Below are 25,104 nucleotides of genomic sequence, written 5' to 3'. Positions count from 1 at the left end.
TTTAAATAGTCTTTCGAATTTTCTAAATCTAACATAAACACAATCGTTTTGAAAACAGTTATACTTTTTAATTATCTGAAGAAAAAAAACCTCGAAATTAAAAGTAATTTTTCTGGTATCTTTGTCATTTAAGACTTGGTTAATCATATAATTTCAAAACCAAAACTTGTGAATAGTAGGGTACACTTCTGAGAAGTTTGAATTGAGTATTTATAATAACTTTATTGATTAAAAATTCTGAATATTTGCTTCATGTTTTTAAAAGTTTTAAAGCACATTTATAAGGATAGAAAACTATATTGATATGCTTGATGTGTATTACATTAACAGCATGCACTGCAACATTGAAGTCATATAACTTCATTTACATGCATTTACTGATACATGCAGACTGAACAACTACCTCTCCAGACTGTACAACATACATTGTCTAACTTAGTTTTTCCTAATTTTAGACTTTACAGTATATATGTAATTCCAATTGTCTAAAAAAATCTTTTCTATATTTTTAAAATTCATATATATCAATTAAGATTTTTGTTTTGATTATTATAACTATAAACTATATATTATTAAGATACTGAAATTTTGTCATTTGAAAAACTTCATAAAATGAAATATTGAATTTTAAAAATCACAACAAAAATGAGACTCAGACTTCCATCTGCTAAATATTTATATATCTATGTACAAGTAGATATTCATAAACAATTTGGATACCTAAAAAAATTTTTAAAAAAATATTCCACACATTTATTGAGTCCCTATATTTAGACTTTTCACAGGGTATTAAATTTTAAATATAACTTTTAAAGCATATTTAACTGTTCAAAAAAATTGTACAGTATGTCTAAAAAAAAATACTGTATTTCTAGCTTGGTATGTATTGACAATAATCCTGAAGACATTCGTTATTATTAAATTTTAATAGCAAATAAATAAGGATTATTTTCCTTCTACAGTCTAGTGAAAGGCGCCACATATAGATCCGCTCCTCAATAGTGCAGACGACAGCGCCGCCCGTAGGGAATTTCTAACCAATCAAATGCCGTTATACTTGTGAAGCGCGAACTATAAATAAATCTAAACGTCTAAATCGAAAGTTGGAAGATGGATTTGATTTTAAGTAAAAAACCATTACTACTAATTATCCTTGGATTAAATGGTTTTCACTTTGATGAAAGTCTCACCAACAACGAGAATTTGCGCGTGAATCAAAACGACGCCATTTTACAGGACGCCATATTGGCGACAAGAATCTCAGTTCCATAGGTATTGTAATTAATATATAGTTTACAATAGATTTCTTTTATTTTTCATATACATACGTGTTACCTATAGGGAGAGCTTCGCTCTCAGGGGCCCTTCGGGCCCGTGAGAGGGCTCCGCCCTCTATAAAAATTAGTATAGGAGTAGTTAAATTTAAGAAGCTGCAGAATTGCAGCTTTCCGAAAAAAAAATATATTGACAGACCAGAGAGCTACAGTGCTGACCCATTGAAAAAATGTGTATTTTATATTCATTATATTGCACACAAAAAGTTATGCTTTTGTCTGGATTTTTTCTCTAAAATTCTAATCTCAATTGCCAAAAAGGTAGATTTCTAAAAAATTCTTTACTCCTCTCAGTGTTTTCCCTAAGAACCGGCTAACGTAAACGGCCAAATTGAACACTTCGATTGATAAAAATGCTGCCTAGAAATCAAAGTTTGTTATAAGGTTAACATAGTACTGTTCATTAATATCAAGCCTTAGCCTGTAACAATCAATCATTAACCCTTTACTTTAAAATAAAGGGAAAACACTGTCCTCTATTACACACTCTTGTAGCTGACATCTGCACAAAAGCGGGTTGGACCGAATTATCTTGCAAACCAAAATGGAGTATAAATAAACGAAAGGTTTGATGAACTCAATTTCGGGTCCAGGAGGGCTATTAACAAGTTACAACACTTTTAAGGAATGTTTTGTTGTGGAAACAGTGGAAGAATATGTTGGGAACACACGGTTAGTGATATTTTGAGATGACATTTTAAAAAACATGGAGAAATATTATAAATCTAGAAACAGCTCACTTTTTTGTGTGCAATAAATATACACTACAGTTTTTTCAATGGTTGGCACTGTAGCTCTCCGATCTGTCAATGTTTTTTTTTCGGGGAGTACAGTTCTGCAGCTAAAATTGTAAGACAAGTCGTGAGGACTCAATAGTCTAAGACCCTTTCACGTTAATTGCGGTACTAATCTTTTGCATGGCAAATTAATTTGTTTTGGTGAAATATGACTTAAAAGCAATTGTTTAAGTATGACATTTAGTTATCTATCAACAAAAACTTTGCCAAAGCTTAATATGGTGATGGTGAGATACTTTTCAGTCTTAATTTAGATGCTACGTATAGACTCTGACGTCACATGACATCGTATGTTACTTTACATCACTTGTTTACTAAATCAAAATCTGAATATTGCGAATTTTATTAAAAAATAATTCAAATTCATTAAAATAGAGGGATTTTTCTCTTGGAATGAGAACATTGTTTGCAATAAGATGCATTTTGCTAAAGATTATGGACTACAGGTAACTGCGGAAAATATGCAAAAGCCAAATTTTCCTCTTTGCCCAGGCGTTGCTTTAAAAGCTTACAGTGATGAGCATCACTTTGCTGCGCTCGCTGTTAATATTGCCCAGCAAAAGAGTAGTGCCGCAGCTGTTGTGAAAAGGCTAATAGTCAGGTCCAGTACAATCTCTTGATTTAGCTATAGAACTTAATTTAGCTATTTAGCTTTATTAAGCTATACAGAATAGCTTAATTTAGCTATTTTATCATACTATTTTCTGAAATGTGTAATTTTTTCAGCTTGTGCTTAAAGTCGCACCTTGGTGCAGTGATGATATTTAACCTTGAACTCTTCTGAAATTGATGCATTTAAAAATCATTCATATAAACCATAAACCACGCCTCATTGAGAGACTTTGTACTCAAAGTTCTAAAAGTTTTAAATAAAGCAATTGATACAGTTACTTCTATAATGAAACTAAAAGGAGGCCAATTATGGTCAACAAGATAATTGAGTGGTAATAATTCAGTACCATGAGAAGCAATCATATGTATCATTGCCTCAACACACACACAAGGAAGGGGGCAGTTACTCGAACAATATTAATTTATTTTTTGCTTAAAACTTATCATATACTGCAAAGTTAGAACTATCTTTGATATTTGTTGTTTTGATAGCCTATAGAATATAGGAATAGTCAAATTACTCAATACATGTGACTTTTCTGTAAATCTCTATAAATACTTGATAAAAATTCTGTGGTCATAGAAATACTAGCCATTTGAACATTGTAGGCATTATCTAGGAATGCATTTGTAAACAAAGTAGCCAAGCTCTTTGAAAATGGCTAGTGGAATTGATATTTGAGTAATAAACTACTAGAAGAGGGAATGAATGAGGGTGAAACTTTTTTTCCCCAGATTGGTTTCCACACTAGCAACTTTTTATTCTGTTAAAAATATAATAAAATTTGGAATATGTGGCTACTTCAAAACGTGTGCTTGCAGAACTGAAAACTGTCATTTCGATTTTATGTGGCCTTATTGCATGGAGTCTTGTCTGTTATCCATTCAGCAGGTTTAATTTTTTTTCAGCTTCTTCTCTGATGATAAATAGGCTGTGGTACAATCTGACAACATGAGTGCCCAGCAGATGTTAGCTGTGCTCCGGGACCTGGGCTATCCCAAGGCCGGCAAACTGGACCCCAAAGGTCTGGAGTGGATGTTTGAAAATGATGCAATGCTGCCATTTCTGGAATGGTTCTGCAACAGCATCAGTGCTGCGAATGTTCTCACCAAGGAAGAAATGGAACAGTAGGGTTTATCTGTAGAAAATAATACCTATATTTACCTATATTTACAATGCTTCTAGGGTATCAATAAAATATAAAAAGTTTTTAACATGTTATTCAAATAAATCTCTGATTAGAAGGTGCCATGTAGCTAGAGAATTAAAATTTTTTTTTAATGATTAGTATATATTTCCATTTTTAATCTTTCTCTATGTGATAATAACTCTTTGAAAATTAGCGGAGTTGATTTCTTGATAATTCTACCGGGATGTAAATTAGGCATGTCGATAGGTCAGGAGCTAAGGAGGCCTTGTATGCATGCAAATCTCGTGCGCATCTGTCAGTGTCTGACGCTAAGGAGGCCAAATATGCATTTAAATCTTGTACGGCTGCCTTTGTGTTTGACGTCAGTGGGTGAGGACTATTGAAATTGGCATGGGAGTCCTGTGTAATTTAAATCTATGTCTACATTTTTAAAATCTAAATCTACAATTGTATTTCACAGTGAAATGGAAATATAAGGCATCACTGTCTAGTTAGTATAGTATGCCAGGGACATCAATGATGGTGGGAAACATGGGATATTTATTACATAACGAGCTTTGCCTGTTATGCAAATTATCCTATGTTTCCCACTATCGTTGATGCCCTGGCATACTATACTAACTAGACAGTGATTCCTTAAATGTGCTAATCACTTAATGTCATGTAATCGAAGATGTTACACAATTTTTGTCGAATCCGAAAACGTCGCCAAAGCGCTGACTAAAGGGGTTTAAGGTACGGACAGCAAAATAACAATGAGACTTTCCAGTTTGGTTTCTTTCTTACGAGTTTACCCAAAGTATTAAGTATTAACATACCTTTAAGTAAGTAAAGTAATAAATGAAAAAAAGTTTTTATGATATATACATTTTAAGCATGTTAAGTTTCTGTAAATTGTACAACTGTTTTAATACAAACATTGGAATTATTTTCATACTGAAATTTTATTTTTTGGATCATAAAAATATCTTGGCAATTAACCAGGTTATTTTAATATGATTTAACAGCTTGTTAAATGTCTTTTGAAAATAAATATAAGTTGTAAACATATTTTTAAATTTGTTCAAACTGTTAATTATGTTTTTTACTTTTAGTCTTAGAAAATAAAATGAAAATATCTGTGTAGGCATATTGATAAAAATTCGCAAATGAGTACTTGTTAATTATAACAAAAATCTTGCCAAGGACAAATAAACTGTTTATCAAACAATGACTTTTATATAAAGTACATGTGAAATAATATTGTGTAGAATAGTTAGGTCAGTCAACATGGTCAACAGCTTTACTTCTCATACGCTTTCTTAATAAATAACTGTCTAATTTTTTGGTTTCCTGATGTGATCAATCGAGTGGCTTGTGTGATAATTTGCCTTCGGCATTTATGCATAAAATTATCACGCTAGCCAATCCATTGATCATCGTCACGAAAACAAAAAAATCCTTATATTTATATGCTGCATTTTGCAAATTCATGTGCGACGAGACTGAAGTCCTGCCTCTGTCTCTATTTGTCCCGCCTGCATGTTATTTTTTTTAAAACGGCGCCTATAGATGAACCAGTAGATTTATATAGAAACAAAATATTTTTACTATTTGTAATTATGCCCCCCTTTGAAGAGGGGAGGGCATATTGCTTTGCTGCTGTCTGTCGATAGGTCTGTCTGTCTGTCCACCATCAGTTTCCGTTCATTTTCTCCGCAGAGGTTGCACATATTGAAATGAAATTTTGTATGTAGCTTTATCATAAGAATATCTAAGTCAAATTCTGTTTTGGGTATGATCGCACCATTTTTAACAAAGATATGCCCCTTGAACTTAGAAAAATTCCAATTATTTGCAGTTTCCGTTCATTTTCTTTGCAGATGTTGCACATATTGAAATGAAATTTGGTATACAGATTTATAATAAGAATATCTAGGTTAAGGTCTGTTTTGGGTTACATTGAGCCCTTTTAGTCAGAGTTTTGCCCCCTTGGACTTACAAAAATTCGAATTCTTTGGGGGAGGGGGCATAAGTGTTTTACTAACGTTTTTTCTAAATTATATATTTTGCAAGACCCCTGTATTATTTTAAATGACTGTCCTATAAACAATTTACTTATTTGTACATTTATTAAATTCTATGCATGAAGGAACTGACAAATAGATTTTTTTAGGCACTTTTGAAAATCAAGGGGGGATATAATGATACATATGTCCATCCATCTGTCTGTATGTACTTCCATTTGTTATGCTTTGGGGTACCCATTTTTTATCCACAACTCTTATACCACTGAATGAAAATGATACTTTCATATGTTTATATATGTATATTTAGGTTCCATTCATTAGAAAGTGCAAAGGAAAGCATTTTGGAAGGTGAACAACTAGATCAGGCATTGAAAAACTTGAAGGTTTCTCAGAATGAACAAGTACCTGTGGCACAGTTAGAGTAAGTTGGTTCTCTTTAAAACAACAAACAAACAAAGACAAATAAAATGATTAAACCGTCAAATCCATAAACTTAAAATTCACATTCACATTCAGCTTGGTCAAAAGTAAAGAGGCGTTTTAAGTGAATTTTATCTGAAGCAAAATTTTGAAAGAAAAATTATCTACTATTATTGTTATACATGTAAGATACTGTTAAACGTGTCAGATTGTTGAGAATTAATTTACCGGGGTACTGTTACAGACAAGAGGTAGAACAGTTAAGAGAGAATTTGGAGAGATGCAGAACAAGAAAGCAAAGTCTGATACAAAAGAGGAACAAGTTAAGGTAAGCCTGGTAACTTTTAAGATTAGAGTTATACCTTTTCATTCTAAAGTCAGCAGGATAAAAAACATATTGAGATAACTGCGTAATTGAGATATCAAGATCAAATTGCTTGAAAAACTGACTTTCTTGTTCTGTGATATTCCAGATACCTGTGTTTTACTATATTTGTGTTGAAACACTTCAGAATTAGGCTCATGTAATTCAAAATGAATTTTAATTCATGATCAAATGTATTTTGGACCATTTCCCCCTCCTTTTTTTGTTTTACAAAAAATGATAGCATCCTGCCTCACAACTTCAATCTCAATGGGACTTAGAAAAAGCTTCAAGATATCTAGATCTGTGAATTTGAGATATTAAGGGTACACAATAAGCATGTCTGGGACCTCCCAATCCATGGTCTTTGAGATACTGATGTTTAAGATACCAAAAGTCATATACTTGAATACCATGGATACGTCGAAGTGATTTGGAAGTCCCAACAACTTATTCTTTAAGTATTTTACCTTCAATATCTCAAATCATCAGATATATCGAAAGTTTTTCCTCGGTCCCATCAAGTTCAAGATAACGAGAATTGACTGTATACTGTAGAAGTACTTTTTTTCCGCATGGTATTAAATTACGCTATGTACGCGGTCAAAAATTGTCTGCTGAAATTTGTCTCACCGTACTTATAAATACTTGTCAGGAATATAGTGAGAGTGTAAGAAATCTGCGTAATTTTCTACCAGCAAATCAAAGAGAAATAGAGATCTCGCGGAATTATGATCTCTTGAAAAAAAAGTACTTCTACAGTATATAGTGTGTTTCATACAAGTTTGATTATGTTATATGATCTAGTCTTCATCACACGTCACTGAGCCACAGACAATCCAAACTTTCCCAGACAGAGGCTAGAGTCAAATCCCAGTACAAAAGAAGTTTGGAGCAAAACAAAACAGATAATGATAAAGTAAGGACGACTGAAATAGAATAATTTGTGTGTAGAAACTAGTGAGTTAATGAGTGAGATTTTAATCTTATATTAATCTTTAGAATTAGAGAGTAATGTTTTTCATGTTTCTTCTAAAACACTATATCAAAATTAAGATTAAATTAATACCATAATCATTGTCTTCATAATTCAGCAGGTTTAATTGATACTGCAATATATATAATGTACAGATATAATACATAAACACACATAATATAGCCCTGGAATGAATTCATTTTTAGGTGAATTCTAGTTTGGAGCACCTGGCAGAGCGTGTGGGACAGCTGAGTGAAATTTACGAGTTACCTGTCCAGGAGAAAAGTAAGGAGGCTGTTCCAATGTTCCTGTCTCAACTAGCACTAGACGAGTACTATCTAAAGGAGGAAAAGTTCTCACAGGAGTTATCTCTCTTTACAAAGAAGAAATTTTTTGAGGTGAGACATCAGTCTACTTTCATAATGATTTTGAATAGAGTTTTAATTTAATTGATCAGATGAGAATACTTATATATTATTTCATTTCCGTGTCCACTGTGCAGAAATTTTCAACTTAAATACATTTTGATTAAAGGGCATAGCTGATGTAGCTGGCCAAAGTGAGGGCTCAAGATACGAAATACTGGAAATCAGTGACCCCAATCTGTCCTTGATTAGAGGTGTAGGTCAAGAGGTCAACATCAGCCAGTGCAAAGAATTGTCCAGAATCAAGAAGAGGTCAGATTTAAACAAAGCTTTTATTTCAAAACGACTTAAAAATCTTATTATTTGATTACTGTACTTGTACATAGATTGGCATATTTAAAATTTAGAGCAATCACTGGGTGTTGAGTTGTTGGCGTATTCATGAAATAGTGCTTCACACTTTTGCCCCTTATATTGTATTTATGTATTATTTCTTAGTGGTATTCACAAATTAGCGCATAAATGTTTGTGCCAAAGCCGCTAAAATATGAAGCCTGCTTTTTAAAGTACACATACAGTATTGAATTTCATGTGAAAGTCTGAATAAGAATTTTTAAATGCAGTTATCCTGCTGCTAAGCTGAAACACATTGAAGCCAAGATAGCCAGTGTCCAGTCAGAACGACGGCTGGAAACAGCGGAGGATATTCTGAAAACGGTTCAAGCTGGAGAGTTCTCCAAGGACTGTAACTCTATAAAGTAAGTACATACTCTGTCACTCACACATCAATAAAATGTTAAGTCTTCATTTTTAGCTCTACTGGTCTTCGACCAGAAGAGCTTATGCGATAGTAAGGTGTCCATCATCCATCCGTCTGTCTAGCTGTCTGTCTGACTGTGTAAACAATTTTTCAAAATGCTTCTCATCCTACAGTTTTGGACTGATTTCAATATAACTTGGCACACAAGTAGACTAACTAAGATACATAATTCTGTATACTGTAAAACGAGAATATTTGGCACAATACTGATTTTAGCGCCTTTGGCACAAGAGCCCCTGAATGCTAAAATTTATTGTGCTCTAACGGAATTCTAAAAATTATTTTGTTGTCTTTGTTCAACGCTTTCACATAAGTACATATAAACCGGAATGCACAATTACGCAATGTCGAAGGGTCGTTGGATTTTATATACACACTAGCAGTGTACATGGTAAGATCAATCGAGAAAGTTCTGCCAAATCATAATTTATTTAATTAAACTATTGTTAGTTGTTACCCGATACTTATCATTAGCACCTTCAAAGTCTGGCTTCTCGGCGTGTCAATCATCTATTGCCTCGAGGTAAACAAAGTAAAAAGTAACTTTCCTTCTATGCATGCTTTGTTTTAATATGAATAAAATGCGTGAATACTCCATTTCTTTTATTTAAAATAAAATTAAATTAAAATTTAACACTGTGCCACGTCTATGTGATTGCAACACCAGGGTAAGTTGACTTCCGTGCTTGACTAACCAAAAAGTCAAATACGGGCGTGGATTAAAAAAATAGTATCATATTTATATATTTTAATGACAAGTGCAAGCGCTAAATTTTATTTGCGCCAATGTATTCCCAATTGCGTTTGCGCTAAAATACGTATGCGCCAAATTTTCTTGTTTTACAGTATCAGTTTTTTATTTCAATGAACAGTGTTTTCAAGGTTACTAAAAAAAAAAAATTTCTTCGAAATATTCTCAAAAGCTACACCTATGTGTCTACAGTTTTGGTTTGATTTCAAAATAACTTAGTACACAAGTAGACTACACTAAGATACGTAATTCTACGTCTTGGTTTTTGATTTCGATGAACAGTGTTTCCATGGTTACTATTAAAAAATAGAAAATTCTTTGAAATATTTTCAAAATGCTACTCCTTGTACAGTTTTGGTCTGATTTCAGCTAACCTTGCCCCCCCCCCCCAAAATGGCTAAACCAATTATTAATTTTTAATTTATTGCTGTTGCAAAGTTTCAAGTTTAAATGCAATTCTTCTCTTCCTTGTTATAAGTATAAACCAGTAGAGCTACAGTCTCGTCAGAGACTTCTAGTTGTAACCAAAAAGTACGGTGGTGTTATTATGACACATTATTATTTTTGACAAGTAAGCGATAAATTTGTATATCACTGTTATGTTACAACTTTTACTATGAATCCATTTTCCTTCTAATTACCTTTTATCTTTCAGATAACATTGATTCTATATATATTATTGGTCATAATATGAAATAAATGCATTAGATTTTACTAAGATAAAATTCTCTGTTTGTGTTTAACTTCAACTGAACACGGTTACTTTTCTTCGACCATTTGGCCAATATACATCTAGGAAATAATTGGTGTCATCTTTTAAAGTACAGCAAGATTAAAAGATTGAGTAAAAAGTGTTTCCATGGTTACAAAAAAATATGGCAATTTTCAAAATGCTACTCCTTGTACAGTTTTGGTCTGATTTCTAATTCAAAAAAAATTTATTAATTTTTAATTTATATCTGTGCAAAGTTTCATGCAATTTTTCTCTTCCTTGTTATAAGTATAAACCAGTAGAGCTACAGTCTCATCAGAGACTTCTAGTTGTTAGGGTACGGTGGTGTTATTTTGACCGATTATTTTTTTGTATGTAAGATTTGTATATCACTGTTATGTTATGCTAAACTTTTACTGGATCCATTTTCCTTCTAATTACCTTTTATCTTTCAGATAACATTGATTTTATATATATTATTGCAGCGATTTTTTTTTGGGAAAGGGTCTCTTTTGGGAAAAATAACTCAAAGAACAACTTTTTCTCTCATTTAATCAAATAAAACGTATTTTGTGCCTATTCCAACCCCTATAACATTCGTGTTTTAGACACATTATTTTTTTTATCAATGTCCCATTTTTCCACATTTTCATGCTTTCATAGTTGTCAAAATGATAAACTCGCTGTTTATTAAAATTATTTGTTAGTTTACTGAAAATTCATATCATTGTTTCATTTAAAAAGCGATTTCATCATTGTTGCCACAGTTGAATAATTTTTGGTCACAAAATATAAATGGTTGGGAGGTGGATAAATATACATATTGGCCATTAGATTTATAAGATATGTGTGTTGGGTAACTTCAACTGAACACGGGGTATTTTCGACCATTTGGCCAATATAAAGGAAATAATTGGCATCAGCTCTTTTAAAGTACAGCAAGATTAAAAGATTGAGTGAAAATACTGACAAAAAAGATGGCAATTTTCAAATTGTACATGTATCTAATTCAAAGACATTTAGTGCACAAGATGTCTATGACGCCGATTTTTGACTTTGTTAAGACATCCTACAAATGTACATATACGGGCATCTAAGCTGCATGTAAACAAAACAAATGATTTTTCACTATTGTAGAACTAGTTTCTACCAAATATTCATGTACATAATACTTATCCTAATATTTTTTTATGAACGGTCGGGAATTCTTTCTGGTAACAGATAGTATATTGTGTCATTTTTCATTGGTCGAAGTTACCCACTGACGCTGTATTCATGTAGGGATAACTTTGGCCAATTTCTGTTCAGCTGATTTGCAATTTGCAAAAACTAAATGCTATAAATTAAAAGGGCATGAATTTCATTTTCAAAATCATATTTGATAAATGTCATCCCAGGGATATACATTGATTGTCTTTCCATACAGGATTTTTCTGAGGTGATAATTTGCCCTAGTGGCTAAAAATTGACTTGTCTGTAATTTTTTGGGTGATAAAGCCTTTTCTTGGATGTACTTTTCCAATAAAGATCTTAATAATGCTCATGGAAATAAAATTATTATCAACACAATATATTAAAAACATGTTTTCTTTTTGCATAATATAAATGTACATACTCAATTCTATGCCAGAAACAAAATTTTTTAAGGTATTTATGAACGGTCAAAATTAATCAGGTGGTGGAAATTACACCACCCTACCCTAATGTCAATCAGTTAACATTCTACACAAATGAAGATCTTAAATTTCACTCAATAATTTAAAAACAAAAATACAATTGAGTTTCAGTGTATATATAAATTCAGTGATTCTTGCATTTCTCTGGCAAACTAGGATTCTCCCTCTTTCAGATCATATGTCCTATACATTTTAAGAAAAAAATATTATTACAAGAAGTGTTAGATAAGTTGGTGAAAGATATAAATTCTGAAGTATATGATCTTTTATTCAAAACTATTGAATTTGCACTGGCAGTCTAGTAAAGATGATTTAAGGAGGAACAGGACCTTTAGCTTAAAAAATTCCTGTCAATTAATTTTTTTTAGTATTTTTTATACTACTAATTTACTATGTACTTTTAAACATTTTCAAACGGTCCTATCATTTGATTTCTTGATTTGTTTAAAAGATATCGCCCCACAAATACCCCCTGTTTAGAGTTTGCATGGAGTCTTCATGTTTACGGGCCCATAACGGAGTCCATAATGCAAATTCTTAGGCACAGCATGTCTTAGATAACACTATTTCTCTATTTCAGGATATTCATAGTGTTTAAATTATCTGAAAGCAATTGTTTTAATTTTATATAGTATTTGGATGGGATAATTTCTGCATTTTTTAAGGCAGCTTCAACGACAAAAACCTCATTTGGAAAAAATTCTGTCAATAAATATTTCTAAATTTACGATTGAATGTCAGTCCTTCATCGTAATTATTTACATAAATATCACAGGGTGAAGCTTACCTCAATATCGCACAGGACATTTGAATTAGACGTAAGCATGATAAAAACGCTTCACGTTGCCATGGTTATTAAAATAATTGTGACGTCACACAAAAACATAAACATTCAAAATTATCTAAATAAAGATAATCTCTGCTACAAACACGAAAAAATATTATTTCAAAAAAATCTGCTGGCAGAAATTTATCACGATACTTTGACTGTGACCTGTTTATTATAATTATGATCATGACGGGTGTGTGTACTTGATTTCAACTGAGAATTCAAACACTTTCTGCACTGACGTCAGGAAACAGGGTAAAGAGAAACAAATGTGTGGATTGGGCATTTCACAATATCTAAATGATGCTAAATTTTATTGATAAAAGTTTCTAAAATTAAATGTTTAAAAAACAATTTTAGAATTTAGAATAAAATTACTCAAGGACTGTTGATTTTAACAACGTTTTTTATGTATATCATCACCGATTATGACGTAATGTGTCTTTTTAGTCATGTGACATGTGCCCTGTCTCCCCTTAAGTTGTGTCCTGCCAGGCTTGTACATGTAGTTTGAAACAAAAAGACTTTATCCAATGACTTCTTTTTGCAGTAAACGTTTGAGTGATGCTGATTCTTCCTTACAAATGGTACAGAGAGAGCTGGAGAGTTTGGGTGGAGATGAAGTCCCGGGATTGATTCAGGACAGCATGTCTTCCCAGGTCTCTCACATCCTGACAGGGGACTACAACCTTAAACTGGCCAGACAGGATTACTTCATCTCCAACCAGGACCAGGTGACAGTAATCAAAAGATTTTACCGTATGTCTACCTAAGACTAAGTAGATCAAGCAGACTACACTTAGATACAAAATTTTGTGTATCGGATTTCAAAGAACAGTGTTGCCATGGTTATTAAGGGGGCCGACTATAGTTTCCATTGCCCAATATTTCGCGCATCATAGTAAAATGAAGCATATTTAGTGTTTAAATGCAACTTTTTTCGCTTAATTATTAAAATTAAACAAAATTAAGAAATTATAGGTATTAAAATCTAATTAAAATTTGATATAACTGATTTTTTAACCGATTTAGCAATTGATAGGTAGGTTGACGTCGTTGCAGTGTGTTTTTGACGTTATGATAATCTGTAGCTCTTAAAGAAATGGGTAATAAAAATATCATTAAAGAAAAGGTAATAAACATACGCTCTTGAAATTTTAAACATAGAAATTTGAGAATATCTCCAATATTTGTATTATGTTTTCATGTGAATCCTTTGTGTACGTCATTCTTTGGAATACTCAGTAAAAATAGTAAAATTTGCTCATTTTTGCATTTTGAGATGCCCCCTCTATATAAATTTAATTTTGACTTTCACATATATTGTATAATATAGTATTACTCATCAAATATTATAGTTTGAACAAAATGTCTATTGTAGTATTTGTAAAATTTGCTTTAAAGTGCTAAAAATTGGCATTTTCCTATATAATCCTATAGTAAATGTACCTGTATATTGAGACGGACCCTCAAAAATACCTGGATGGTAGATTTTCCCCAAACTTTGCACGTACACTGAAGTTAATGTAAGTTATATATGGTATAAAAATGAAGAGTTTCGCTATTGTAGTTTTCACACAATAAAACGATAGTCGGCCCCCTTAAAAATAAAAATTTCTGCTAAATCCTTTCAAAATGCTAATCCTCCTACAGTTTTGGTCTGATTTCAATACAACTTGGCATACAAGTACACTTATATAAATACATACATGTAATTCTGTTCATTGGTTTTTTATTTTGATTAATGGTTTGCTGTGGTTACTAAAAATAGTAATTTCTGTGAAATACTTTAAAAATTCTACTACAAATACAGTTTTACATGTAATCTGATTATAATATAATTTGACATAGACTACACTTGGATACATAATTATCTTTTTATTTTTTTTTTTTAATTTTGATGAATGATGTTGCCATGGTAACTAAAATTAAAAATTCTGTAAAATTTTATTAAAAGATACTCCTACAGTTGTAGTCTTATTGCAATCTTGCCACAAAAAGAGACTTAATCAGGGTATCGTGATTCTATCTATTGTTGTTGTAAAGTTTCAAGTCTGAATCGCTACTTTTCTCTTCCTTCTTTATAAGTAAATACCAGTAGAGCTACAGTCTCATCAGAGACTTCTGGTTGTCCAAGCGTTGCTCTTCCAAAATTTGTTAATTTTAACCACTAGAGCTAAAGTCTCATCAGAGACTTCTGGTTGTCCAAGCATTGCGCTTTCCTTTCTTTGTTAGAGGGGTTAACCACTAGAGCTACAGTTCATCAGAGACTCTTTGTCCAAGCGCTGCTCTTTCCCTTCTTTGTTGGGGATTAACCACTAGAGCAAAGTTCATAAGACTTTGCAAAATTGCGCTTTCCTTTCTTTGTTAGAGGGGTTAACCACTAGAGCTAAAGGGTTCGACACTAACAGTTGACCGGTGGCCCGAGTCCACCAAAAAATTAGAAGATCCACCAAATGTTCTGGACTAGGTGGACCGTCGGTCCACTTAAAATTTAAACACCGTATTAAAAAAAAAAAACAGTGAAATTCCAGGTTAAATCCGTAACTCAAATTATTGATTCCTCCATACCTGTATTTTTACAAAAAATAAATATACATGTAAATAATGTTTAAGGTAATCAGGGGGACCTAGCAACTCGATATATTTTACATGTTAAATTGATAAATAATATTGAGACGCAAGAACATACAACATGGACCTTGAATAACAAGCATAAAACATCCGTGCCAAATTAACCCTTCTGTTTACGTAATGTACAGAAAGGTGTGAAAATCGCTTTACGCCTGAACGCACACAGTTGGAGATAATTAGAATTGATTGACAGCTGCATTTATGCATTTTTTTTTTAAAATAGATGTTCAAATAGGTGTTATCTGCAGTTTCATTTGTTCTTGATATATATTATACTTGATAATTGATTAATACACATACATATTTCTATCTCAATTTTGCACCGTACTAGTTAAAAAAAAAAGATCTAGCCATAAATATATGAAAAATTCACTTGTTTAATATTTGAACAAATTAATTAATAATAATTTTACATAGAAGCAAAATAAATGCAGGTTTTAGGTTTTCACCATTGTAACATATTGATAATAATTTTAAAAATAATTTTTTTTTGGTTTGTAGATTAATACGTTTTTATTTTTAAGTTCAACAATATTTCTGACAAAAGAATCTTACTAGTATATTGATTTGAAATGTTGACTGTAAAATTTTATTAGTCTGACTGGAATTGGTATGTATTAAAGTTAACTTTAATTAATGCCTAATGTAATGATTCACTCATTAATTCAAACATTTATAAAGGTCCACAGATATTGAAGAGACCAATGATTTTTGACAATTGGACCTGCAGTCCACCAAGGTGTTGTGTGAACCCTGGAGCTACAGTCTCATCAGAGTCTTCTGGTTGTCCAAGAGCTGCTCTTTCCTTTCTTTGTTAGAGATGTTAACCACTAGAGCTATAGTTTCATCAGAGACTTCTGGTTGTCCAAGCACTGCTCTTTCCTTTCTTTGTTAGAGGGGTTAACCACTAGAGCTATAGTTTCATCAGAAACATCTGGTTGTCCAAGCGCTGCTCTTTCCTTTCTTTATTAGAGGAGTTAACCACTAGAGCTACATTCTCATCAGAGCTGCTCTTTCCTTTCTTTGTTAGAGGGGTTAACCACTAGAGCTACAGTCTCATCAGAGACTTCTGGTTGTCCAAGCGCTGCTCTTTCCTTTCTTTGTTAGAGGGGTTAACCACTAGAGCTACAGTCTCATCAGAGACTTCTGGTTGTCCAAGCGCTGCTCTTTCCTTTCTTTGTTAGAGATGTTAACCACTAGAGCTACAGTCTCATCAGAGACTTCTGGTTGTCCAAGCGCTGCTCTTTCCTTTCTTTGTTATAGGGGTTAACCACTAGAGCTAATGTGTCGAGAGTTTTCTGGTTGTCCAAGCATTGCTCTTTCCTTTCTTTGTTAGAGGGATTAACAACTAGAGCTACAGTCTCATCAGAGACTTCTGGTTGTCCAAGCGCTGCTCTTTCCTTTCTTTGTTAGAGGGGTTAACCACTAGAGCTACTGTCTCATCAGAGACTTCTGGTTGTCCAAGCGCTGCTCTTTCCTTTCTTTGTTAGAGGGGTTAACCACTAGAGCTACAGTCTACTGTCTTGTCAGAAGTTCCTGGTTTTTCTCTTGTTGGAAGTCGTATTCTGGCACCTGTTGTTGATTGATGTATTTTTGACATTATGGACCCCACAGTCCAATCATTTCAAATGGTTATAGTACATTGCTAGTGAAAATACCTTTAAAAGGTCAATTTTGTACCCATGTGTACAAAAATAAGCCTCACAGCACACCTGTTTTTGATAAATCTTTTCTTGACATTATGGACTCCCATGATCCAGTCATTTTGAATAGTTTAGAGTAAAAGCTTAGTAATAATTTTTAAAGAAAGTAATACTGTAACAGTGGACTCCTGCTATTACAGTGACGGTTTTATAAGATAGAACGCTTAATAAGTTATAAATTCAAAGCACAATACCATTTCTTAACAAATCTATACAAAATAGAACCATTTATTATGTTTTCACAGGGCTCTCGATTCTCTAAATCTGGGGCCGATATTCGGCCCCATTCCCAATGCAAAAAAGGTAGCTTTTTTCCCAACATGCCCAAAGAATGGTGTAAATTTCCCAATTTCCATAGCAAAATATCAATTAAAAAATAAAAGTCCATGAAACTTATTTGCAAAAAAACTCCAAACAAAACACACTTGCAAATGAAAGTGAAACTGTACTACTATTTTATTAGTTCGCGCCAAATGCATTCGTAAACTGGTTCAAGGAACCAGGTAATTGTTTTTACAAAAATGTGTGCTAACTATTAGTGTAAAGTAACTTGTCATGTAGTTTCGACAAAAAACATCATTTTGGTTTCAAAAATAGACATTTCATTTAAACTTTAGTAAGCTGCACCTAGAAACATACCCATGCTTTGGGATGTTCAGTCTCGCACTGTATTGGTAAGCAAAGTTGTCCGTGTGATCGAGGAAATTTGGGACTATGTGACTAGCGACTGTCACTCAGAAAGACATATAACCGCAATTATCAACACTCAAAGATAGTAATGACAAAGCTAATGTACTTTCATAAATAGCCTACGTACCCATGTTTGTTCTGTTTAACTGTTTATTCAAAACCAGAGTTAAATTGATGACAAAATGCTAGAAAGCAAAATTTGAGGATTTTTTAAAATGAATTTTGGTTATTCGACTTTTCCCAAAATGACGATAATTTTCCCAATTTGAATGGCCCTGGCCCCAGTCCCAAAAAGTGGTGTGAGAGCCCTGTTTCAGAAAACGCCAGAACTCGGTATTACGATGTAAAAATTTGGAGACTAAATCAAAGTGTCAAAGTGTTTTAATTAAGATGTTTAAGATAGAATGGAAGAAGAATCAAAAATACACCTCCATACACTGATATTAAGCTTTCAAAACAGTGTATTTATGGATTTTATTGGGAATTTTATTATGTTGCCCTTGATATTACAATATTTTACCTTGACAAAATGAACATTGTAATAATGAGAGTCCACTGCATCACTTTTCCTTGAAACATGGTAAGGATCAGCTACTGGTACATGCATCTGATGAAACCAATTATTTTCTTGAAAAAAAAATTAAAAGGGGTAAAAGCGTATGTTGAAACTTGATTATTTTAACTTTTAAAGGTTATACATCCCTTAGTTCAACAGCGAGCTAGGAATGAATTTCTGACAATGGCATTTGAACTTGAGAACCGTAACCATCGAGACATCCATCGCTTGCTGGTGGCCGTCAAGCAGCTGTTACACAACCATTTAAAAGGATGGCAGGCCAGGATGGTAACAAATTTATTGGCAAAATTTATAAGGATAAAAAATTTAAAGTGAATAAATAATAATAAAACTTTATGCATATGTATACATGTATGTGTAAAGTGGCGTAAAAAAAGCAGAGTTGTCAAATTCCATCAGTCCTTTTGAAAAGGCTGGTAAATATTTGTGTTGACCAGTAATTTACAAGTCCTAGATCACATTTTTCTAGAAAAGGGACAGGATTAAAGTTTCTGGAGCAGGTCCATTCCAAACAATTATAAGCCGTATGTGGACCAAACTTGCATGGGTGATGCATTTACGCAGCAAACCTAGGTCTACATAAAGGGGCGTGGGTCAATTTAAATGGGAAAAGCTTACTATTACGTCAGACAAAAATATCACTGTTCCATTTAAGAGATGATTTAAATTTTTTGAGAAATTCATTAGGACATGAACTATCATGCTTCATGATAAATATGCAGGCGTTAAGCTTTGTAGTTCATGTACCTCATGAATTCTCAAAAATAAATTCATATCTATATTTACATTTGTCACATACTTTTGTCATTGAACAATCATTTATGAAATGAAAATGTTGCACTTATTTTTTTACTCTCTTTTTTTCACAATGGAAATATTCTTACTCATCCCATGATAGTTCATGAGAACTTGAACCTTTTCTAATTTGCAAAGAATTTTGTAACATGAAAAACAATAAAAAAGTTTGTGACATAGAAATTATTTGTAAATGTTGATATTATGAAATGAAATCATTTGCGGGGTTGAATTGTAAAGGAGTGTTAAACAATGCATAAAAACTTATGATTCTAATTTATTTTTGTCTTGAGTTAAATCCCACACAAAGTGAACAAGATGTATACATGTATAAACAGGTCACTGATCGCAATGTACTTTTTGACATGATGTCGTGGAAATATTTTATATGCTGAGAGTGGGGAAGAATTGATTGTTTCACAGTGAAAATTGTAAAATGCATTTTATAAATAAACAATACTTTTAACAGGCATTTATTTAGAAAATGAATCCCTATGTTTAACATTATTTAAATGCCAGAATTTACGAATCGAGAAAGTGTATTAAATTCATAAATCTTTTTTTTGTGCAAACTGCAAAGGAATGTCAAGTTTAAAAACAACGTGCCTCAATAAATCGCCCATAGTGCAAGGGCATACACATTTTTAAATCATATTTTGACCATTTTTAGCTCACCTGAGCCAAATGAGCTTTTCTGATAAAAATTTGTCCGTTGTCTGTTGTTGTTAACTTTTCACATTTCATCTTCTTCTCAAGAACAACTGAGCCAGTTTCAACCAAACTTGCCAGAAAGTATCCTTGGGTGAAGGGGATTCAAATTTGTACAAATGAAGGGCCATACCCTCTTCCAAGGGGAGATAATTATGAATTATTGAAAAAATTAATACAAAAAACACAACAAAAAACAAATTCAGTTTTAACAAGAAGTCTTTTATGAAACACTGAAGCCCCCATATGGCAGCTTATAGAAAGGGTTGAAGTTTATAAAATGCAAAACAAACTCCAAGGTCAAGGTCAAAAGGTCAAGACTGTGGGATTTGTCATGCACATTTGTGAAATATGAAAGCCCTAGTACTAGCTGTTCACAAGTTACAAGTGGCCAAGGTTGAAGTTTTTTAAGCTCACCTGAACTGAGAGCTCAGTTGAGCTTTTCTGATCACCCTTTGTACTTCTGTCCATTAATCTGTCTTTCTGTCTAAACTTTTCACATTTTCATCTTATTCTCACTGGACCAATCTCAACCAAAATTGACACATAACTTCCTTGGGTGAAGGGTTTTAAAATGAAGTGTAAATCCCACTGACAAGGAAAGATAATCAAGAAAAGACAATAATAAGGAAGAGATACTATAAAACATCTGCCTCTTAAGACACTAGCTAGGCCAAAGAAGCTGAAACCTATGTGGAAGCATCCTTGGGTAGTGTAGATTCTAAATTGTTAAAATTATTACCCCCAATGGTAGGACAGGGCTACAATAGGGAATCCAAGTTTTACATTGAAAGACACAAGAAAAATCTTCAGAAATCTTATTCTCAAAAACCATTGGTCCAAAAAAGTTGAAACTTATGTGGAGGCACCCTTGGGTAGTGTATAAGTCATGACCCCTGGGGGTAGTATGGAGTCACAGTAAGTATTAGAAGGGGGAAGTCTGGTAAAGAACAGCATGACCAAAGTTATTCAGGTGAGCAATGTGGCCCATCTGTGAATTATGTGTGATATCTAAACAAACTAATTAAAGTCACTTTTTTATTCCATTTAGAAAATGATGGAGGACCCTTTGTTAACAACAGCAAAATATAAAAGAAGCACAATAGACTCCAGGGACAGTTTTGCCAAACGATTACATCAAGTTTTGGGTAAACGTTGAGAATTTAGATTAATGATTAACAGTTTGTATAAGATATCCCCTTTGAGAATTTTTCACTCATATTAATACATGACCACTCGGTGGTGGATTGTCTGTACTAGAATTTCATACTTAAGTTGTCTATATGTTTTTATCTACCAAGGTACACGTAGTTTTCAGAAGAAAAAAACTCAGTCTGTCAAAAGTCCGTCAAACAAATCTGTGAAAATGTAAAAATTGTTTTCTAATTGGATTTTTTAGGTAAAATTTGATAATTGATAGTGACAGGAATGTGAAAAAATGGTACTTTTTTAATGGCCTGAGAGGTAAGAAAAATGAGTACAAAAATGCTGATTCAGACCCCTTGCCGAGACTGGTTTCCTGCTATTCCAACTATATTTCCTTCTGTTGAAAATCTTATTGAAAACACTATTAGGGATTCGCTAAACACGCAAACAACAATTACATGTGACAGTGAGCAATTAAAATTAATTCTATTTTCATGCTATAATTTGGTCTTTGATGTGAAAATGTGTGCATTTGCAATTAACACCCATCAATATGCTCAGTGATGTGTAACACTAATACCCCCATTATGGCACGTGCTGTTAATCATGCCCCGCGGGTGATTAAACCAACACAGCTGTCAACACTTTTTATACGCCCGTCTTAAGACGGGACGTATTATGTTATAGGCTTTGTGTCCGTCTGTCTGTTAGCTTTTTCGTTCCCGGCTCATAACTTTTATACTATTAGGCCTAGGATTATCAAACTTTGTCATCTGATGCATCTTGGGTAGAAGGTGTGTCGCGCACAAAAAGTAGGTCGCTCTGACCTTTTATTAAAAAGTTATAGCCAAATATGGAAAAATCCTTTCCGGCCCATAACTAGAAAACTATAAGACTTACAATCATCAAACTTGGCCAGTTTATGCATCTTAGGTAGAAGGTGTGTCGCGACCTATTTCAAGGTCACTGTGACCTTTAATTTAAGTGAAATTTAAAAAAATAAATGTGTCTTTTTACTATTCATTTAAGCATCCCAAATAATGTAAGAGTATTGCACTGTCCTTATTAAAAAAGTGTTAAATTAAGAAAATACTTATTTTTTTAAGCATACATGTATATTTGACAGCAATCTATAACAAATATAATGTATGTTAGAGAAATCCTACCTCTCCCTTGAGTGTAATTATCAAGCACTGGCCAAGAAAAATTTTGATGACAGAAATTTGCATGTCAAATTAGAGAGAAATTAATGAGTTTTGAGTGTGAGGATCTAACTGATAGAGCATTGGTGTTATCTTTATCCCTTGGGTATTGGGCAGATGGGTAAGCCTGGATTAAAAATAGCTCTTGTTGGCTATAACCTAAGTTTTAAAATGAATTTGATGAAAAGTAATTAAAACATTTGATATTGCATAGTAGACTAATCTGATATTATATGATATTATTATATAATTTTAAAACTAATTTTTAAATATAGGGTGGGGTGGAATCAGCATGTCCATATGAATTAAATATTAAAACCTGTCGGACATTAAATCTCAACCCAAAAAAAAATCTGAATATTTTATATGTTTAAAAAAAAATTTCTTGAAGATAGTGCAGACCCATTCATCTCTTGGTAGTAATAAGTAGACAAGCATCCAGTTAAAGATTAATTAATGAGTTCAATGTAGGAAGGCTATCTGATCAAGCAGTCTTATCTGTATCCTTTGGGGACTAGACAGAAGAAGTGCTGGTCATTTTATAGCATATGTCATTTGATGACCAGCCCTTTCTTTTCAAAATTAATTTGGTATAGATTAAGGTGTTAAGACTAATTTGATATTGTTTAATATGATGGGCATTTGACAAGGTCTTACACAACCAGCATAGAGTGATTTAATATTTATTATAATTAATGCCTACATCACAGGGAATGGATAAATATTTGAAGGAATGGAAAAATCATGGAAATCTTAGAATCAAGGTTGACATGATTTTTCTTGCATGCTAAACTGTTCAAGAAAATTATATTTGCTGTGGCGCGGCACTTTATTTGTTAGGGCTGTGTATTGAGCAAAAAATTTCGATATGATACAATATTTTTTAAAGCAATATGCGATACATGTATATATGAATTCTAAAACAAGTCCATCAAAAAAGGCTTATAATTATAAATCATTAAATGCATGGATTTCACAAAAAATTTAGTGTTTTATTATCCATTTCAAAGTTCTTATCTCATTGTCATTACAAATAACACTTCAAATTGAAACTTTTTATGACTGTAAATCAACATGATAAAATAAAATTGTTTCTGTATTTTCTAATAACTATAAAAACTGTGTTATTTGTTTAATAATTCTATAATTATTGATCAGTTTTGATTTTAAAAAAAATGAAATATATAAATCTTTTGTGATTGAAATTTCCATCTTTTTAACAGAATTAGAAGAAAAACTGCCTGTCCAATACGTATTGGAAGTTATTTTTTGATACGATATTTGAATATAGAATCTGATATGTATCGATATATTGACACAGTCCTACTTTTTGTACACAGTGTATATCCCTTTATCTGTCAGACAATTAAAATTCCATTAGGAGCCAAACTTTGTATAATTCATTTTATTAGTAAAGAATGAGATCTATACGAAATACATTTATGACTAGCGGTGTATTTGATAAATAAAAATTTGGGAATTACTGGCAACAATTTATTTCACACATTTTCCATTAAAAAATATCAGAAGACAATGAAAAAATAGTGAACTATTTCAATTCATCGTTACACATAAATGGTTAAAAAAAAAGAATTACTGTGGACGTACTTTTTTCCACGGGGTCATAATTCCGCAGAATCTCAATTTCTGTTTAATCCGCAAGTAGAAAATTACGCGGATTTCCTAGACTGTCACTATATGCCTTACATTTATATTAAGTACGCTTGGACAAATTTCCGCGGAAAATTTGTGACCGCGTACATAGCGGAAATTAATACCACGCGGAAAAAAGTACTTCTACAGTATTTTTGCAATTATACTTTTTGATATGATTGCGGTTTTACTTTTAGTGAATGTGCGCGACTTCCAACTTTTCAAGATGGTTTGCCATTAAACCTACACAAGGGTAAAAAGACAGAAGAATATGTTGTTAGGTCATTTGAGCCAAAGATAGAAGTGAGATCCTAGTCTATAAGTGTCTTCTTTTGTCCCATCTTTTGTCTGTCTTGTTTTGATTGACATAAGCATATGTAGACTATTCAAATTTAAACTTCATCTCTTGTATGCTTGGCTAATTTCATTCAAACTTGGCACAAAGTATCCTTAATTTATAATGGGATTAAAATTTGTCTAATGGATGACCATGTCCTTTTTTCAAAAGTGGGAAAAAAGAAATGCAAAAACAAATTTCTTCTCTAGAGAGCAGGGTTATAAATACGCCAACATGTAATACTATGCAGGAATACCCTGTGGTAGAGGTTAAGGCATATAGTGTTTGTCTTGTCTGTTTTCCATCCTTCCATCCCTCCATCCTTCCATCCTTCCGTCTGTCCTTCCATCACACTTTGTGTTTAGCTCAGTTCAAAGCTAAGTTTCAAGGAACTATTCAAGATATTTTTATATGATTTAATTTTGTTTGTATTCTAGCCTCTCATTAGCTGATTTCAAAAAAGGAACGCAAATTATTCTGTATAATCTGGTTTTGTATGGGGACACACCCCCTTGACAACCAGCTGAATCATCTCTATCCATGCATTCCCCTCATTTCCAGTCCTTGGGATTCATGAAAGTTCCAAATTTAATAAATGTACCTTTGACTTCAAACAGTAGTTCGATCTTACCTCGTGTAAACAAACATCATGGCTGCTAGGTCTACGTATCAGTTATTACCTCCCCTCGCTTCCCATTACTTCCGTTACTACGGTTGTATTATTGAGCAGCATATTTGAACTCTTAAAAAGCAACACAATTTTATATCCAGAGTTGTTTAATTATTTTAAAATTAAATCTGCTTCGCGGATTATAAAGCGTAAACTGATCCAAACCAGGTTAT

At 32.7% G+C, this 25,104-nt stretch overlaps 1 protein-coding gene across 1 annotated transcript in view; it reads left to right on the top strand.

The window, feature by feature from the left end:
- Positions 1-25,104, top strand: part of LOC134240407 (HAUS augmin-like complex subunit 3) — a 41,967-nt gene that overhangs the window by 2,594 nt on the left and 14,269 nt on the right. Inside the window, exons 2-11 of the mRNA XM_062722500.1 lie at positions 3,653-3,871; positions 6,211-6,324; positions 6,568-6,651; positions 7,495-7,606; positions 7,870-8,061; positions 8,198-8,340; positions 8,652-8,786; positions 13,367-13,550; positions 18,535-18,687; positions 20,975-21,071. Of these exons, the coding sequence (XP_062578484.1) occupies positions 3,696-3,871; positions 6,211-6,324; positions 6,568-6,651; positions 7,495-7,606; positions 7,870-8,061; positions 8,198-8,340; positions 8,652-8,786; positions 13,367-13,550; positions 18,535-18,687; positions 20,975-21,071 (1,390 nt within the window). The 5' untranslated portion in view covers positions 3,653-3,695. The remainder of the gene's footprint in view (positions 1-3,652; positions 3,872-6,210; positions 6,325-6,567; positions 6,652-7,494; positions 7,607-7,869; positions 8,062-8,197; positions 8,341-8,651; positions 8,787-13,366; positions 13,551-18,534; positions 18,688-20,974; positions 21,072-25,104) is intronic.

Source organism: Saccostrea cucullata, unplaced genomic scaffold, assembly GCF_032062105.1.
Source record: "Saccostrea cucullata isolate Sc308-1 unplaced genomic scaffold, CSIRO_AGI_Scuc_v1 ctg246, whole genome shotgun sequence".
Classification (NCBI taxonomy): domain Eukaryota; kingdom Metazoa; phylum Mollusca; class Bivalvia; order Ostreida; family Ostreidae; genus Saccostrea; species Saccostrea cuccullata.
The sequence above is the reverse complement of the archived record's forward strand: the minus strand, read 5'-3'. Positions and strand labels throughout refer to the sequence as shown.